Source organism: Equus przewalskii, chromosome 27, assembly GCF_037783145.1.
Source record: "Equus przewalskii isolate Varuska chromosome 27, EquPr2, whole genome shotgun sequence".
Lineage (NCBI taxonomy): Eukaryota > Metazoa > Chordata > Mammalia > Perissodactyla > Equidae > Equus > Equus przewalskii.
Genome location: NC_091857.1, coordinates 14,744,031 through 14,763,735, shown reverse-complemented (window position 1 = coordinate 14,763,735; position 19,705 = coordinate 14,744,031). Strand labels below are relative to the sequence as shown.

The following is a 19,705-nucleotide window of genomic DNA, read 5'->3' as shown; positions in this document are numbered from 1 at the left end:
GTTCCAGAGAGTAGTGGGTTAATGTAATTTTCCTGTTGGTTTATGCATGTGCATCCATATCCAGCACAGATATTAACTACACACCCATACGTATGCATGTAATTTTATACATACATACGTATGTTTGTATATATATATATGCTTATTCTTTCAAAAAGTGCCTTCTAAGGGCAAGATACTGTGCTAAACACTGAGAATATGTACAGCAGTGAACAAAAGGGATATGGATCTTAAGCTGAGAAAGCCTTCAGCCTCTTTTGGAAGAATGACATTATACAAATTATTTGCACATGCAATTATGAACAAATAAGTGTTTTAAAAGGTACAGTGAGATGGAGTGCAGTGAGAGGGTATAAAAAAGAGAGCTAACCTAGTCTTTGGGGCTGGACGGTTGAGCAAAGAGGACTTCCAGAGCATGGTGACATTCTCGCTGAGACTTGAATGGAGAGTGGGGGTTAGCCAGGCCAGAATGTCAGGGAGCTGTGAAGGATTCTTGGCCAAGGAATAGCACACACAAAGACTCTAAGGCTTCAAAGAACTTGCGTGCTTGAAGAACTAAGGGGAGGACAGTACAGCATAGGGGAGCAATGTGGAGATGACAATGAAGAATGAGGGAGGGGGTCAAAATCCACAAAGTTTAACAGCTCCTGTTAAAAATTTTCTTTTCAGTATATTCTAAGCATAACAGAAAGTCACTGAATAGTTATTTCTAGGAATATCAGAATCAGATTTATGTCTTTGAAACATCCTTATAGCTTCTGTGTTAAGTGGGTGGTATTCCATTAGGAGACTTACAGAATCTATCTGGAAATAAAGGTGGAATAAGGCATTAATAATAAGAGTGTACAAACAGATAAAATTACACACACACACACATTTATACATAGATACAATAGGGAGCACCAACAGGACTTGACTGACTGGTTCATAGGCAGGATGGGGGATAGAAGAGGAAGGAAGTTATGGAGAATGATATGCAGATTTAGCATGAACAATTGGATTGAGGTTTATGCACTGAAAGGGGTACCACTGAAGGAAAAGCAGAGGATTATTTTTTCCCTTTTGTTTTAAGGCAGTAGTAGCAATCATTGTTTGAGAATGGCCCGTGTAATGTCAAGTTAAGAACAGAGTTGGATATATGAGTCTGTAACTAAGATTAATCTTCTACTCTGAAGCTATAAAATAAAGACTTGCTGGTTTACTGATAGCAGGAAATCAAGGGAGTGAACAACACTGCCTAGGGGATCAGCAGACAGGAAAAAGAAGAGGGCCTAACCTGAGTCCCAAGGATCGCCTACCTTTAGATAAAAGAAGAAACTATAAATATAACTTCTAAGAAGTACCCACAGAGGCATGCAAAAAGCCAAGAGAATATGGTGCCATAGAAGTTTTTTTACGGAAAGAGTAGGGAAAAGGAGGAGAGAGTAGAGTCAATAGCATTAATAGTTGATCAGAGTTCAATAGGCAAACTGAGAGGGATCCAAAGGACTTGAACACATGTAGAAAATCAATAACCTTAAAAAGATCCCTTTAAGAAGAGGTTTCGGGACAGAAGCAAAAGTGGGATGTTGTGATTACACAGGGAGTTAGTAGGTGAAAATAAATGCCTCTCTTTACCCATCAAGAGACAAATGGATAAAGATGTGGCATATATACACAATGGAATACTACTCAGCCATAAAAAAGATGAGATCTCGCCATTTGTGACAACATGGATGGACCTTGAGAGTATTATGCTAAGTGAAGTAAGTCAGAGGGAGAAAGTCAAATACCATATTTTCTCATAAATAGAAGAAACCACCACTTAGAGACAGAGATTGGATTGGTGGTTACCAGAGGCAAAGAGGGGAGGGAGGAGGGCGAAAGGGGTGATTCGCACATGTGTACGGTGATGGATGGTAATTAGTCTTTGGGTGGTCAACATGACATAACCCTACACAGAAATCAAAATATAATGATGTACACCTGAAATTCATGAAATGTCATAAACTAATGTTTCCTCAATAAAAAAAAAATACACTCCTCTCTTTAAAGAATCTTAACTCTAAGATTAACTGAAAAAGAGTGTGTGAAGGGAGAAGGGTTTTTTGTTTTTGTTTTTTTAAGATGTGAGATACCAGACCATGTCTAAATATTGATGAGGAAGACACACTGGAGAAGCAGGAGCTGAATATACAGAAAAAAAGCAAGATAACGGATAGAGTAAGGTCTGAGTAAAAGCATGAAGGGATGAGATTCTAAGCACTTAGAAGGAATATCCTTTTGATATAAGACTGAACAATTCCTTTATTATCTGGAGAGACAAACAAAATGAAAGTGGTGGAGTTAGCAATGGATCCAGGTTGTGGAGCCTGAAGCTCGTATATTTGAGGAAGTCGTTTTTAAGAACTGCGATACACAACTATAATCACAAAATTAGATTCAGGGCCTTAGACAGGACCCATGATTAGGTTTCATTAGTTTCATGGTAAATCCACAAAATCTGAGCTAAGGTCTTTCTCAGAGAATGAAGAGACAAAGAAGTCAGATTAGAAGTAGAAAAGATGGAAACTGTTATTGCAGAGAAAGAGGTAAAAGACAGTGATTAAACAAAACAACTATGACTGCCAGGTAGGCTTAAAAGATTGGGACCAGTGAAGTTCAGTATCTACTACAAATTCAGCATCCATTACAGTTTGCCCATTTGAGTGACTTTTCCTCAGCAATAGTCAGGTACTCAGTACATGCAGAGAGGAGGTAAATAGCTTAATGAAGGTCAGAGAATAGCCAGAGGCGGTGCCAGAAGGGAATGAAGGAAAGGGAGTTTTAGACACTTATAAGAATGATCATATTGGACAAGGAAGGAAGTGAAGAAAAGGGCTGAGGAACAAAATGGAAGAAATCAATGGAATCGAAGTTCTGGAAAAGCTGAGGAACTTTTGCAACGGGAGTACTTTAGTAAACAAAATGAAAATCACCCCCAATTGAGAGTCACTGGTCTATAAGAAAGCATTAGGAAGATATATGCAAAAGCAGTAAGAAAGTGCTCTAAAATAAACTTTTACTAGAGAAAACACATTTCACTGGAAATGTAGTAAAATCACATTTATATAGCACAATAGCTTTGAAACAACTTACTAATACAAGTATAAAGACTTCAACACTGTTTAACAAATTAAGTATTTTAATAACAATCACTCTTGAGGAAGATTCGCTTTGAGCTAACATCTGCTGCACATCCTCCAATTTTGTATATGACCTGCTGCCACAGCACGGCCACTGACAGATGAATGGTGTAGGTCTGCACAGAACAGAACTTGGACCACCAAAGCAGAGTGAGCCAAATTTAAACTATAGGCCATCAGGGCCGGCCCGACAATCACTTTTAAGAATCAAGATAACACAGGAAGAAATGCTCACAAAGGGTATTATAAATAGTGTCGAGTCACCTGATTAGAGCTACTCTACCACTTCAGAGACAGTGTTCTACTTCAAATAAAAATCACTGTGACATTATGGACATCCCAAATTGGAATGTAAGGTACTATGTAAAATATTCCTCTATTTATATAATGAATATTTAGGGCAAACAAAACTATACTGACACTTCAACATAACCTCTTAACTGCATGACTAAATTCTGAGTTAGTGTCCGCCTTTTTCCAAATCCCAAACTAAAACTATATTCAAACAAAACTTCATGGAAATCCATTACTTAAGATCCTAAAGGAAAACCCACTTTCCAAATTTTACACTTTGGATGAACATTCAGAAGTTGATGCATTTGGCCATCCAGGAAAAGTAATTTTTCAAAAATATATGCTTTGGGACTTAGTAATATTATTATTTGAAGTATATCTAATGAGTCAGTTTCCTTCCCTTGTTAGGAAAACCAGAGAGTAACTGGTTAAGCCCAGATTTTAAGCAACAGGCATTTAGGGTAATTGGAGTAATATCATTCAATTGATTTTTCAAAAGATGAGTACAGCTCTTTCTTGAAAACTAAAGTCTAAAGAATTTTGTTATCAACAAAACAATCCAATACCCTGACTATGCTAAATTGCTAAATGCAGCTTTCAACATTCATGGACTGGAAACCCTCAAAAACAGCAACCATCATACCAAGCCCAGTATTCAACTCCAAAATTATTTTCAAAAGATCCACCGATTTCCCCCTTAATCCCCGCCTCTCAACAATTCACAGAACCACAAAAGCCTTCCCAGGGAAAGATCATCAGGATAACATTAAGTATCAATTAGCATGTGATAATGCACTCCATACCTTCCTTTTCATTCACTCAATCCTGTGTTTCTAAATAAATGATTAGCTGTAGCACTGCAACACAAACTTCTAGACAGAGTAAGTCAAAGTAAAATGAAAAACTATTCAACAAATAAAAGAGTCACAACAAGACAAAGGAGCTAACAGATAATCTCACTTCAATTCTAATTAAAAGTAAACACGTATAACTATACCTTCAAGTACTCCCACAGCTAGGAATCTTCCATAGAACAATTCTACCATCGGGTTCTTTGGCTTCTCTTCATCCCTAAAGCATGTTAAAAAATATAAATGTGATTATAATTTTTGGACTTGTAAATAATAGAGAAAATATTAAAAGAACAATTATATACCAAGATGATAAATTTATGTGATTATTTTGTACTCAGCTCTGCTATTTACAGTGTTAACTTGGGAAAGGTACTTAAATCCATTCTTCCATTTCCTCCCCTGTCACCTGAAGATAATAATGGTAACTGAACTCACAGCGGTGTTGTTAAGGGTTAAAATAAGTTACTATGTGGAATGCCCTTGCCAGAGGATCTAACAGAGTCTGTGCCCATCAAGTACCTGACCTTTCTATTATCATTACACATTTCGATCTCGGACTCTCAGTCTGCACAATATATGCTTATCTGGACTTTTCAGGAAGGGCAAAAAGCCAATCTTAAACAAAGGAAATTTCTATAAAACTTCAATTATGTCATTTCCCACATTTACATCTAAGAGTGCACACCATCCCAAAATAACAGCCGTTGCCAGTGAAGGAACCAAACACCAGCTGTGATCCAGAGTACCTAAAGAGCTACACCATCCTTTTCTGAAGTTTTATGTTGCTCGTAAAATTAGTCATTTGTGAATTTTCCAAATTGTTTAATACATGGATTTGGTTTTTTCCTTTTTTGCTTGAAGCAAACAGAGGTTGATAATTTTTTAAACCTTTTATTTTTATGTTTTGTACTCTGCAAGAAAACAAAAGTTTATCTTGGTTTTAATATATAAAAGTGCGCTGTATCCACAATCGTGTATAGATTTTTCTTCATGGATTTTGTGTTTAAATTAGTAAAACTGATCTGTTAAATAAAAAGGAGGGACGGCCCAGTGATGCAGTGGTTAAGTGCACGTTTTGCTTTGGTGGCCTGGGGTTCACCAGTTTGGATCCTGGGTGTGGACATGGCACTGGTTGGCAAGCCATGCTGTGGTAGGCGTCCCACATAAAAAATGGAGGAAGATGGGCACAGATGTTAGCTCAGGGCCAGTCTTCCTCAGCAAAAAGAGGAGGACTGGCAGCAGATGTTAGCTCAGGGCTAATCTTCCTCAAAAAAAAAAGCAGAGGTGCTGTCTCTTGATAAATGCATTATATACATTATTATGTAATCCTTAAAACAACTGCTGGGAAGTACTTTAATTAATCTTTGCAACAATCCTATGGATACATGATAAAATCCACTTTCCTACTCACTTTTTACTTAAATTAAAAAAAAATTTTCATTTTGATAAGAAACACACAAAGTTTACCATCTTAACCATTTTTAAGTGTACAGTTTGGTACTGTAAAGTTGTTGTGCACCAATCTTCGTAACTCTTTCATCTTGCAAAACTGAAACTCTAGGAGTGATGTCAGCAACATGGTGAGTGAGTCACTCCCTTCATCTCTCCCCTCTAAGTTACAACCACTCAGACATCCAGTGACCAAGGAAGGACTCCCTGCACAGCACACCAGAACACCTGAGTATCCATGTATCTGTACGTCTGAAGGTGGGTGGACTGGACCTCCGGGAGGCAGTGGAACTCAGGGAGCAGTCCCCTCCCTCTCCTCTGGCAGTGGCAATCCAAAACATAGATTCTAACACTGTTGTGCACGCCAGTAACCACAGGCTGCAAGGGCAAACAGGGCACTCATGGCTTAGGCCCTGCCCTCCCCACCGGTGGTGGCAGGAGGGGCACATGTCCCTGAGGCTCCAGGTCACAGTGGAGCCAGCAACTCGGCCCCCTCCCCCTCCCCCATCAGGGGCATCAGTCTTTCCAGCAGTGGAGACTATATCCAAGACATAAATTTCCCTGGCAGGGGTGGGGTGTCCTGAACTGAGGTTTCAGAGCAGGCTGCCAGCGCATGCCAAAGCCGGCAAGCAGAGGCTGCAGCCCTGTTCCCCTTCAGCAGTGGCAGATGGTACAAACATCCTGAGGCTTCAGGACACAGAGTGGTGCCAGTGACCCAGCCCCCTCCTCTTCCCATGGCAGTGGTGCTGGTCTCTCCAGCAGCAAAGACTGCAAATAAAGTGCATATTTGATCCACAGGAGCAGGGTGCCCTTACCAGAGGTCTCAAAAAGCACATCAGTAGACACCAGTGACCAGGGACTGCAGGGCCAACAGTAAAACTTGTGGCTTACCCCTACTCCTCCCCTAGCAGTGGCAAGTGGCACCTGCAACGTGAGGCTTCAGGAACCACAGTAGAATGTAAGACCCAGAACCCAGTGCTGGCAACCCAACACTGGCTCTCCCAGCAATGGGGCTGCATACAAGAAGCCAGGCCCCAATAGCAACAGCAACACCTGTGAACCCAGCGCCCCTGGCAGCAGTGCAGCCAGCACCCTCAGATAACCCAAGAGCAGCAGTGCAGAGGGTCTAAGGGGCCACAGAACCCAAGCCTGTAAACAGCCTATGGAGAGAAATGGGGGAACACGAGACCCAGGCAACCCTGGAAGCAGCAGAAGTGCTCATAGCCTGGTGACCCTAGTGGAAAGACCTGAGCCTGCAGTGACATCGAAAGCAGCAAGGCACCAGCAATATCAGTGGCACAAGCAGCACAACCCAGGCACTGATGACACCTCTAGTAGAGGCAGTGTAGGGGGAAAGTACAGGCTCTCAAATACAACCAGAAGCAGCTCAGAACCAAAGTAACCAAAGCTGTACTCAAATAAGAAAGGTGGTTACTACCAAAAACGCACCAGCAGAGGACCGATTCGTCAAACACCACGAAAAACTACAGTAACATGGCAGCACAGAAGCAGAACGACAGCTCTCCAGAAACCAAACTTGGAGTTACAGAAGATCACAATCTGACTGACAAAGAAATCAAAACAGCTGTCATAAAGAAACTCTACAAGTCACAACAAAATTCAGAAAGACATTTCAATGAGCTCAGGAATAAAATAATGAAGAGAAGCAACACTTCACCACAGAGAATGAAGCTCTAGAAAAGAACCAAATAGAAATTCTAGAAATGAAAAACACAATTAATGAGATAAAAAATAATGTAGAAAGCATAAAAAATAGAGCAGACTTTAAGGAGGAGAGAATCACCGAGCTTAAGGATACAAACTTAGAAATGATATGGGTGGAGGGGGAGAGAGAACTAAGATTTTTTAAAAAATGAAGAAATTCTTCAAAAATTATTTGACTCAATTAGGAAAAGTAACATAAGGATTATAGGCATCCCAGAGGGAGACGCGAGGGAGAGAGGAGCAGAGAGTTTATTCAAAAAAATAATAGCTGAGAACTTTCCAAACCTGAGGGAGATACTGGACATGCAAGTACAGGAAGCTAACAGAATTCCTAATTACATCAATGCAAAAAGACCTGGGGCTGGCCTAGTGGCGCAGCAGTTAAGTGCGCACATTCCATTTCAGTGGCCTGGGATTCGCCAGTTCGGATCCCAGGTGTGGACAGGGCACTGCTTGGCACGCCATGCTGTAGTAGGTGTCCCACATATAAAGCAGAGGAAGATGGACATGGATATTAGCTCAAGGCCAGTCTTCCTCAGCAAAAAGAGGAGGATTGGCAGCAGTTAGCTCAGGGCTAATCTTCCTCAACAAAAAAGAAAAAAGAAGAAGAAGACCTTCTCCAAGGCATATAATATTAAAACTGTCAAAAGTCAATGACGAAGGAAAAATATTAAGAGCAGCAGGAGAGGAGAAAATAATCTACAAAGGAACCCCCATCAGGCTTTCAGCAGATTTCTGAGAAAACTTACAGGTTAGGAGACAGTGGAATGATATATCCAAAATACTGAAAGACAAGAACTATCAGCCAAGAACACTCTATTGAGTGAAATTATCCCTCAGATATGACAGAGAAATAAGTTTTCCCAGACAGACAAAAGCTGAAGGAGTTCATCACCACTAGACCTCCCTTACAAGAAATGATGAAGTGAGCCCTCATACCTGAAACAAAAAGGCAAAGGTTTACAAAGCTTTGACCAAGGAGACAAATAGACAAAATCAGAAAATTGCAGCTCTATATCAGAATAGGTTAGCAAACAATTATAAAATAAAGGATAAAGGGAAAGAAAGCATCAAAAATAACCACAAGCTGCTCAATTTGGTCACAAACTCATGACACCAAGAAGAATAATTTGTGACAACAAAAATATAGCAGGGGATGAGGAAAAGGATAGAACCCACATAGGCTAATGGAGATAAGAGGCTATCAGAAAAAACATTATCAGGGCCGGCCCAGTGGCGCAGCAGTTAAGTTCACACATTCTGCTTTGGCGGCCCAGGGTTCACCAGTTCAGCTCCTGGGTGTGGACAAGCCATGCTGTGGCAGGCATTCCATGTATAAACAGTAGAGGAAAATGGGCATGTATGTTAGCTCAAGACCAGTCTTCCTCAGCAAAAAGAGGAGGATTGGCAGCAGATGTTAGCTCAGGGCTAATCTTCCTCAAATAAATAAATACTAAAAAAAGAAAAGAAAGAAAAATTATCTCATCTATGAGATCTTTTACTCAAACCTCATGATAACCCCAGGATAAAAAATCAAAGATTCACAAAGCATATACAAAGAGAAAACTGAGAAAATCATCACGGAAAACCACCAAACTGAAATGGAAGACAGAAATACAAGGTAAGAAAACAATGGAAATATAGAACAACCAGAAAACAAAAGATAAAATAGTAGTATTAAGTCTTCATATAGCAATATTCACTCTAAATGTAAATGGATTGAATTCACCAATCAAAAGACACAGGGTGGCTGGATTGATTAAAAAACAAGACCCAACAATATGCTGCCTCCAGGAAATACATTTCAGCTCTAAACACAAACAAAGGCTCAGAGTGAAGGGATGGAAGATGATACTCCAAGCAAATGGCAAGCAAAAGAAAGCAGGCGTCACCATACTTATATCAGACAAAGAAGACTTCAAGATAAGAAACATAATGAGAGACAAAGATGGGCATTATATAATGATAAAAGAGACATGTCAACAAGAAGACATAATGCTTATTTATATGCACATAACACAGGAGCACCAAAGTATGTAATACTAACAAACCTAAAGGGAGAAATCAACAGCAACATAATAGTAGTTGAGGACCTTAACACCCCACTTAAGTCAATGGATATATCACCGGGAAGAAATTCAACAAGGAAACAGTGGCCCTAAATGAAACATTAGACTAGATGGACTCAATAGGTATGTACAGATCATTCCATCCAAAAAGAGCAGAATACATAATTCTTCTCAAGTGCATACAGAACATTCTCAAAGACAGACCATACACTGGGAAACAAAGCAAGCCTCAATAAATTTAAGAAGACTGAAATTATATCAACCATCTTTTCTGACCACAATGGTATGAAACTAGAAATAAACTACAAGAAGAAAGCTGGGAAAGTCACAAATATGTGGAGACTAAGCAACATGCCACTGAGCAAATGTTGGATCAAAGGAGAAAGCAAAAAATACCTGGAGACAAATGAAAATGAAAACAAAGCATACCAAAACTTAAGAGATACAGCAAAAGCAGTACTAAAATGGAAATTTATAGCAATATAGGCCAACATCAACAAATAAGAAAAATCTCAAATAAACAACCTTACTCTATACCTATGAGAGCTACAAGAAGAACAAATCCCAAAGTTGGCAGAAGGAAGGAAATAAAAATCAGAGAAGTAACAAATGAAATAGACTAAAAAAACAACAGAAAGGATCAATGAAATTAAGAGCTAGTTCTTTGAGAAGATAAACAAAACTGATAAACCCTTAGCCAGACTCACTAAAAAGAGAGAAGACTCAAATAAATAAAATCAGAAACGAAAGAGAAGAAATTGCAATGGACATCACAGAAATCCAAAAGATTATAAGAGAAAACCATGAAAAGATATATGCCAACAAACTGGATAACCTAGAAGAAATGGATAAATTTTTAGACTCATACAACCTCCTAAAACTGAATCAATAAGAAATAGAGAATCTGAATAGACTAATCACAAGCAAAGAGATTGAAATAGTAATCAAAAAACAAAAGTCCAGGACCACACAGCATCTCTGGTCAATTCTACCAAACAATCAAAGATTTTTAATTCCTATCCTTCTCAAACCATTCCAAAAAACTGAAGAGGACAGGATGCTTCCTAACTCATTTTCCAAGGTCAACATTACCCTGATACCAAAATCAGACCAGGACAACACAAAAAAGGAAAATTACAATATAGCTGATGAACATACACGCAAAAATACTCAACAAAATATTAGGAAATAGAATACAATAATACATTAAAAGGATCATGTACAACAATCGAGTGAGATTTATTCCAGGGATGCAGGGATGGTTCAACATCTGCACATCAATCAATGTGATATATACCATACTAATAAAATAAAGAATAAAAATCACATGATCAACTCACCAGATGCAAAGAAAGCATGTGACAAGATCCAACATCCATTTATGGTAAATCTCTAAACAAAATGCGTATAGAAGGAAAGTACCTCAACATAATAAAGGCCATATATGACAAACCCAAAGTCAACATCATTACTCAATGGAGAAAAACTGAAAGCCACTCCTCTGATGGGCATGAGCATTCCCTCTCACTTTGAAGTTAGGCGGACCACATGACTTGCTTTGCCCAACAAAATGTGAGCAGAAATGATGTGTGCCACTTTCGGGCAGAAACTCTGAGAACCACTATACTTTTCATTGCCATGGTGATTGCAGAAGCCTGTGATGAGATGAACCTCTGTCAGCCTGGAGCCGAATGAACAGATGAGCAAAGCCCCTTGCTCACACTCACTGGGCACATCTAAGGATATGATATAAGATTCTAAAGTGTGGGAGTTGTTGCCACAGGACTACCTAGCCCACTCTGACTAATAACAGGCAGTGCTCTATTTTACTGATAATAAAGCTGTAGAGTAGGCTGTCAACTTGCTCAAATTCATACAACTAGTAAGGGCTCAAGCTGCAAAGTGAAATCAACTCTGACTCCAAAACCTATGTATCCTCCAACTACCTATACTTTATCTCTGGGCATTTTAACTCTATGGAAACAATTTATTTCACACCTTATGTTTTATACTATGATAATAAAAAGGACTTGAGACTTATAAGGGGGAGAGGAATGATCCAAAAATTGTTTCTCTTGACGTAAAAGTCTATGAATCTTTAGATGTAACTATTAGTCAGAGTCTCCTTTCCGTGGCCTCATATTTCCATATAGAAAGCAACAGTCCTGGCTTCTCCCCGTATTGTCACATACATACCCCATGGAAAGAGCAATGACTTATCAGGTTGGTAACTTTGGCAGAAGGAACTTGGTGTGAGTATCTACTAATTCTGAACTCTCTTTCCAAATCTTTTCAAATCTTCCTGCCTGAATTTGGCCTGCTCTCCACTGACCTATGGTAAGCACTGACCTTCCCTAAGGACTTAGGTAGGAATCTTCCATAAACTATTTACCTTGTCCTTTTTCTGCAACCTCTCAGAGGCCCTACTGTTTACTATGAATTTAAGCTGTGAATCTCAGGGCCCAGACTGTGCTTATACCAACAGAAATGTGAGGAACACAACTGAAGAACAATTAAAAAGACATGAGACTCCTATAGTAGAAACGATATATCCACCACTTGCACAAAGGCAGAAGAAAAGACAGACTGACACAAATATCCAAGGCCAAAAGAAATCACTAAAGAAAACTTGTATCAGGGACACTTTACCCTTGGGAATTAGGTTGGTAGAGAAAGAGTTCAAAGGTCTAGGGCAGCTGATAGAATAACCTAGAACACTTTGGGTCAGTGCTTCCCAATTTTTTTAATGCCATTGGTACACAGATAATATATGCAGAGAATTTTGGCGTAAAAATACATGTTTTCTCATGATCAGACAAACAGGATCAACATCTCCAAATACCCATAGTCTGGCCTGCCATGGCATACCACCTGGAAAGCTCTGTTCTAGACAGGAAGAGCAAAGTGGTTCAAAAACAGTAAAGAACAAACAGAAAATTACTGAGAAACGAATGAGGAGACGGACATATTTCAAATAAGACTTCAGATTTCAGACAAAGTGGAAAAGTTCTAGCTTATTTTAAAACAGTTTTAGAAAAAGGGGAGATAACGTGTTAGTTACTAGATCAGAAAAGGTGAAAAAATCAGAAGAGAATGACCCCTCCAGAAGGAACAACAATTCAGCAAACAAGAAAGCGGCACTCTTCTAAGACTACAGATAAAAAGCAACTGGCAAGTCATATGCTGAACACAGGATATGATATCAAGTGCTTACAAAAAGTCAGGCGAGATTTGAGAGGAGGAAATAAAGATTTCAGGGTAAAAGATTCAAAGAATTACTGAAAGAACTTCAAAGAGAAGTTATCAGTTACTATAGATGGGGATACAGATATTGTTCACACTGAGGGAACATGTGCAATAAATTTTTGGTATTAGAACTCTACGGAAAGGTACAAGGAACATGAGCTTCACCAAAGAGGAACCAGGGTGTACAACTCTCCTCAGTGACCAGAGCTCATTAACTCTCAAGATGAGGAACCTATCAAGACAATATCAGAGAAATAAGTTAGAAAAAACAAATGTATAAGCCAGAAAAAGTCAAAGAATAGGAAGAGAAGAAACTCATCCATCAACAGGGCTGGTCCTGCATGAGGTAGAGGCTAAGAAACAGGTTAAACTGTTAAAAATTCAGCCAAACTTTCCTAAAAGAAGAATGAAAATATATATTTGTAACTGAACCTTAGAAGTATATCTTTTTTTTTAAAGATTTTACTTTTTCCTTTTTCTCCCCAAAGCCCCCCAGTACATAGTTGTATATTCTTCGTTGTGAGTCCTTCTAGTTGTGCATGTGGGATGCTGCCTCAGCGTGGTTTGATGAGCAGTGCCATGTCCGCACCCAGGATTCGAACCAATGAAACACTGGGCCGCCTGCAGCAGAGCACATGAACTTAACCACTCAGCCACGGGGCCAGCCTCTTAAAAGTATATCTCACCCAGGAGAAAGACAAAGCAGAAAGAAATATACTCAAGGCCTATAACATTCAAAAGCTAAGGAAAGAGCAGTATCATACAGAGAATGATCTTCACTGGATGTTGGGACTCAGGGTTCAGAAGCATCAGCAGCAGATTCAGTTCAGGATACAATGGGGACATCTTCCAGAAGAAACTAACATGAAGAGAAGAGATATTAACATGAAGAGATGAAAGAAATTAACTTAGGAGGCAGGTCTCACAGGCCGAAGCAGTTCCATACTAGAACGCAATGGCAGCAACCACTGTGGCATAAAAACATGTCATTAGAAAGAGCTTGCACTCAGTGCAGGATTGGGGCCCAGCAAACGGAAGCTTGTGGAAAATGCAACTAAACAGTTTTGGTGGACAGGAAAGAAGCGCACCTACGACCAGAGCTGTCAGCATCATAAACTTCTAAACACGCCAAAAGGAAACAGCTTTCAAATGCAAGACTCAAAGATAGAGACAGTTTGCTAAAACAGAATTTTTTTCCCTCAGATATTGTAGATTTAATGCCATAATTAATCTCTTGGGCAATTTCTGCCAACTTAGTTTAAGCTCACAGGTAGTCATCTGCAACCAACTGGCCCTCAATGACAGGCACCCTGGCAGAACCAAAGCCAAGATGATTTCTTCAGTTTATAACATTATCCTAAGTTTCTGCTACAGTTTTCGGCAACAGTGTGAGTCTGAATTGCACTAAGTTCCGGGAATATTATAGTTAGGCCAATAGCTAAAGGGTTGAAGTTTTGCTTTTGTTTCAAAATTTCAAAGGTAAGAGACCAATATTAATTGTGTGTGTTCTCATAATCCTCTGAAATCTAAAATTAAAGCATAAGAAATTGAACATTTGAAGGACTGAAGGAACCGCACACAATCAAGTGGAAGAGGTGCAGGCTGCACTGTAGACCCCCACTCTACTCAGACGCAGAAACGACGTGCTTGCAGCTGAGACTGCAGAAACTCAGCAACTCACAACTGACTCTTCTTTTTGTTAGACTGCAACCACAAGGGAAAAGAATCTGATTTTTAAGTATAATTTCTTTGGACATTATCTTAAAAGATCAAGAAAATGTAATTTGGGAACTTATTTTTTCCCTGGGAATTTGAGAATCAAAGAGAGGTCTCAAAGACTGTGGCATCTCTTAGTTGTTAACATTGCATAATTAGAATATTTTTTACTTTAATCTCATTGCAGATCATGTTATAATGACTTTTATTGGACAGTGAAACTGGTCATAATTTAAAAGTAGACAAAAGAGAAGGGAGGGGATTTTCAGCCTTGGATTTCCGCCTGGATTCTAAGTGTTAATTTGAGTTCTGCATTTTGTAGGATCCCATCAGATTCTGTGGTGGCAAATCCTCAACACTCCACCAAAGTTTCAAGAAGACACACAAAGGAACCAGTGGTTGGTATAAGGAGAGTGGCCTCATGAGAGTGGGAGTAAGACATCCTGAAAGTGTATGCATTTCTTTCTCTAGGGAGGCCTGCCACATATTTTAAATAACCAAAGTCTTAACGGCTCAGCCTAATGGGTAGAAAATAAAAAGCTCAGGAGTGCTGAGGAGGAACTTCATACCCCTCTCCTCAGGATTCTATGTAAAAGGACTCCAGCAGGCAGAATTAACACTCCTGCCATTTCCCCACCACTAACCTCTTCCTTCTCATAGAAAGTGACTGATTGTTGAATCTAAGGAAAAGAACTGGGCATGTGGGATTAGCCCTTTCAGGGACCGCTTTTTAGACCTTTCTCGCTAGATTCTGATCTTCTGGTGGAAATCTAAAACTACCCAGCATTTGTGGCCACAAATTCCAAACAGCTTCTCAATAATACAGCTAACATTTGGGTTCCCATACACCTATCTCCCATTCCCATCTCTCTGTTGACATTAACACATAAGAGGAAAACAATGAGTGTTATTCATCAATCTCCTAAAAACCAATCACTAAATTTCATGATAACTTACGTCTCCTCTTCAGCTTTCATTTGGAAGGCATCTTCTAACCAATCTAATAATTTGTGTGTAAACTCACTCACGTCTTGCTGTGGAAAGAAAAATTCTTGTTGATATCTGAGCCTACTAATAAAAATACTAAATCTTACAACACAAAACACAGCCAGTCATTTCAAACATAGAATTACTGACTGCTCACAAAGGTATCATATGAAATGTTTCACATCAAATGCAAGAAATATTTATAACTTAACCAGACTATGAAATCAGTATCTGAGAAAAATAAGCATTATATTGATAATCACTGTGATTGGGTTTCACCCCAAAAAAAAGAAAAAAAATATATACACAACTTAAAATTCACACTTACAAATGAGATTTTTAAGAATTATCACCAAAGAGCTTTGTAATGAATCTTTATAAAATGAAGGGTTCATATTACCGAAGAGTTCTTCATTATATAAAGAATTATTACTGGCTTCTCTCTTAGAAGGAAGACATTCTTTCTCACAATCCATTTTCTTAATTCAACTTTTCCAATCAACTTTTTAAGCCATTTCCACTTTCACTAAGGTACCTGTTAACTTGGACAGGTTGAGTCCAATCAATCCGTGGCTACTGAGCCCACCATCTCATGAACTTCAAACTGAGTCTGCATTCAGACCCCGCCCACACATCACCTTTTGCCATCCCTTCCTTTGCTCCTAGCTCCCCTAACATAGAAAAAACAGGAATAGGCAGTAGCACTTGTACTCGTCAACTACTACAATTCTTTCAATAATGTGATCGGAACATAGAAAATAGGTTCATAGAACCCAGGGGGAAAAAGTAAATCAGTCCTACTCAGACTGCCCAGTCAAAGACACATGAATCAGTATAAGCGATACAGCTTTAATTATCACAATAGGCCCAAGTATAAAACAAACTTACTATATCTTTCCAGCTAGGAGTTTTTTGAGAAGCATCTGGGCCAACCTATTCACCTTTAAAATGTTGAAACTAAGGTCTAGGAAGTTTAAATTGTTCCAAAGCCAAATGTTTAAAGACAACTAAACTCAGCACAAAAAGCCAGTTATAAACATCCATACCATCTGTAGTGGATTAAATAGGGGTCCACCAGGAACCTCAGAAAGTGTCCTTATTTAGAATAAGGGTCTTTGCAGATGTAATTAAGGTAAGGATCTCAAGATGAGATCATCCTGGATTAGGGTGGGCCCTAAATCCAATGATGGGCACTCTTATACGGAACAGAAAAGGAGCAGAAACATGCACAGGGGAAAAGGCTATGTGAAGACAGACACAGAGACTGAAGCTATGCTGCCATAAGCCAAGAACATCACAAGCCACCAGAAGACAGTGAAGACAAGGAAGGATTCCACCTTAGAGCAACTGGAGGGAGCATGGCCTGCCAGAACCTTCATTTTGGACCTCTAGCCTCCAGAACTGAGAGAGAATAATTTTCTACTGCTTTGAAGTCACTTGGTTTATGGTAATTTGCTACAGCTGTTCTAGCAAACTAACGTAACACCTTAAAACAACTTTCCATAACTTTAAAATTCTCTAACTTTCCTTATCTTACAAGGTTGTATCTGACAAGAAACAAAAATGTTTCCTAGTCATCACAATACTTTTCAGAAGAAATTAATCCCTATCTTTTTTAGCATTCAATCTAAAATTAACAATTATAAGATAACTCCATCTGTTTTCATGGAGAGAAAAAAGATGAGGCCTTTAGTATAACATTTTAGTTTTAAACTGAAGCAACTATAGGTGTGATTAAAAATTAATAGCACTATATACAAAAAGGTATCCTACTAGACTCTCACCTATTTCAAAACATGATATATTCAGGAAGAATATGAAATGTAACTATAAATTCACTTTTTAAAAAAGTAATGAGGCTTACTTTCCTTATGGATTTATTCCACTATATCACTAATGTGTACTTCATATTCAAGTGTCTGAGAATAAAAGAGAACCAAACCTATACCAACCTGAATTAATGTGCAACTACTTTAAAGACCTCTAGAGAAAAAGAATCAACAATGAGAAAACCAGTGGGTCTACACTGCTAGCGTGAAGCAAAGGCATTCATTCACACTGTGGCATTCTGGAGTAGCTAACAGCACAGCAGCTAGTTGTCTCCTTGTCCATTCTAACAAAACTGAAAAGTCTACCTCTGTACCTATAAGTTTGTGCTGTCCCATTTTTAAATAAGAAAAGATACCCAAAGATCAATATTCACCTATAGAAAGGTTCAACACCAAAGAGAGTAACCCAGAAAAAGAGAAAGAAAAAGCAATTCCAGAAGAAAAGATACGTAAAGGAACAGAAGTGACTTTTTAAACATAAGTGTATACTCAAAGCCACTAGAGAATATAGTGCACATACTAAATAATAATGCTACAAAAAATAAAAAACACATCTAGAACCAGGAGCACCTAAAATGGGGGGGTTGGGATCATTTTCAGGAATATTATTTCTTTTGACTTGTGTTAAGCATTGTTAGATAAGAGTAAAACACAAAACCTGAAGTGCACTAGGACAGTGTTAGAAATTTTTTAAAAACAAACAAAAAAATAAAAGCAAATCCTGATGTGAATACCTTTTTTGTTCATTTACCTTTTCCATAAAAGCTGAATTAAAAAATAAAATAAGGGGCTGGTCCCATGGCCAAGTGGTTAAAGTTCTCCGCACTCCACTTTGGCGGCCGAGGTTCATGGGTTCAGATCCCATGCACGGACCTACTCCACTCATCAGCCATGCTGTGGAGGCATCCCACATACAAAACAGAGGAAGACTGGCACAGATGTTAGCTCAGGGCTAATCTTCCTCAAGGAAAAAGTGAGGAAGACTGGCAACAGATGGTAGCTCAGGGCGAATCTTCCCCACCACAAAGAATTAAAAATTAAAAAAATAAAAAGCACAGGGAAGGCAGTAGCAGAATCAGACATCTTTCAGAACCCTCCACTAAACACCCTGACACAGCCACACAACAGAGACACATGCAATGCTACAGAAACTACACTACTAGTGTAGTGGCTTTTTGCAACTCTTCTGAAATATCGTTTTATAATTCTGCCCATTTCTTCTTCATTGCTGTATATTCAATGCTGTTGCTATAATTCTTAGCTACTTTCTTTGCTTCTCTTCTGTTTTCCTTCTTTAATTTCTCTGACTTCTCAAATTATATGTGAAAATGTTGGTTTGTTTGTAGACATTTTCCACCTTATAGGAAAATTCTTAGTATTCTTTTTAAGAAATGGATAAAAAGCCACAAGCAGTACTACATAAAGATTGGAAAATGAAACCAACAACAAGAAAGCTGATGTATTTCAGAGACCTTTTCTGAGTAATTAAGAGAGCTCCTCCCTGCAGCAGAAACAGGCATAGCAAGAGCATGGATACTATACTGGCACTGGGTTAGCACACATTTGTGAAGATTTTTAATTACACGTCTGCAAACATTCTTAATTTTACCCATGGTTTTCACTTATCAATTTCAATCATTTTTTAACCACAGCTTCATTTATCTTAACTTTCAAGATCATTATTACTTTTTTCTTAATTTAAAAGGAAATCTTTCAAATAATATTTTAAATAGCTCCAGCTTACTTTTAATAAAGATGAATAACAGCATCTTCAATTGTCTTGTATCTTTGAAAAAACTGCTTATGGAAAGATCAGATTAAATAAAATACACATGGTTAATAAACGAACAACCACAATAAAGCTACCTGCTGGGAGTCATTTGACTTGAAAGCATCCTTAAGAATTTCAACTGCTCTTGATGGATCAACATATTTCCTTTTAGTACCAACAAGAAGTGCAAATAGATACCGCAGCTCCCGCATAAAAGGCAAATTCCGATGCTCCTATTGGAAAAAAAGAAAAAACTTTTAAGTGAAGATTAACAAAACCTTTACTGGGAAATAGATATTCATTTTAAAAAGAACCAAAAATGTAACTAATACAGATTAGGGGTGGGTCCAGCACTCCTATATCATAATTAAAGAAGAGTGTTGGTGTCAAAGGAGTCAAGCACAAAAACAGTAGACGACCTACGCTAAGCTCACAATTTCAGCATAAATGCCACATATTCACAGCAAATCATGTCATTATCCAGCCAAGAATATCTCCCTTATTCAAGTCAGTTTACTATAATCCTTTCCATTCAGCAAGGCCCAGCTGCTGCTGAGGACAGCAATAACAATAGCCAACATTCAATGAGCACTAACTACAT

General features: G+C 38.6%; 1 protein-coding gene across 3 annotated transcripts in view; it reads right to left on the bottom strand.

Annotated features, from left to right (window-relative positions):
• The window catches only part of USP25 (ubiquitin specific peptidase 25), a 98,352-nt gene that overhangs the window by 53,564 nt on the left and 25,083 nt on the right, over positions 1–19,705 (bottom strand). For 2 of the 3 annotated variants that reach the window (XM_070597794.1, XM_070597795.1), the window contains exons 4-6: positions 19,200–19,337; positions 15,475–15,551; positions 4,456–4,529 (exon numbers count right to left, since the gene is read on the bottom strand). In XM_070597794.1, the coding sequence (XP_070453895.1) occupies positions 4,456–4,529; positions 15,475–15,551; positions 19,200–19,316 (268 nt within the window). In that variant the 5' untranslated portion in view covers positions 19,317–19,337. Of the gene's footprint in view, positions 1–4,452; positions 4,530–15,474; positions 15,552–19,199; positions 19,338–19,705 lie in introns of those variants that run through there. The other variant, XM_070597797.1, reaches the window with a different exon arrangement.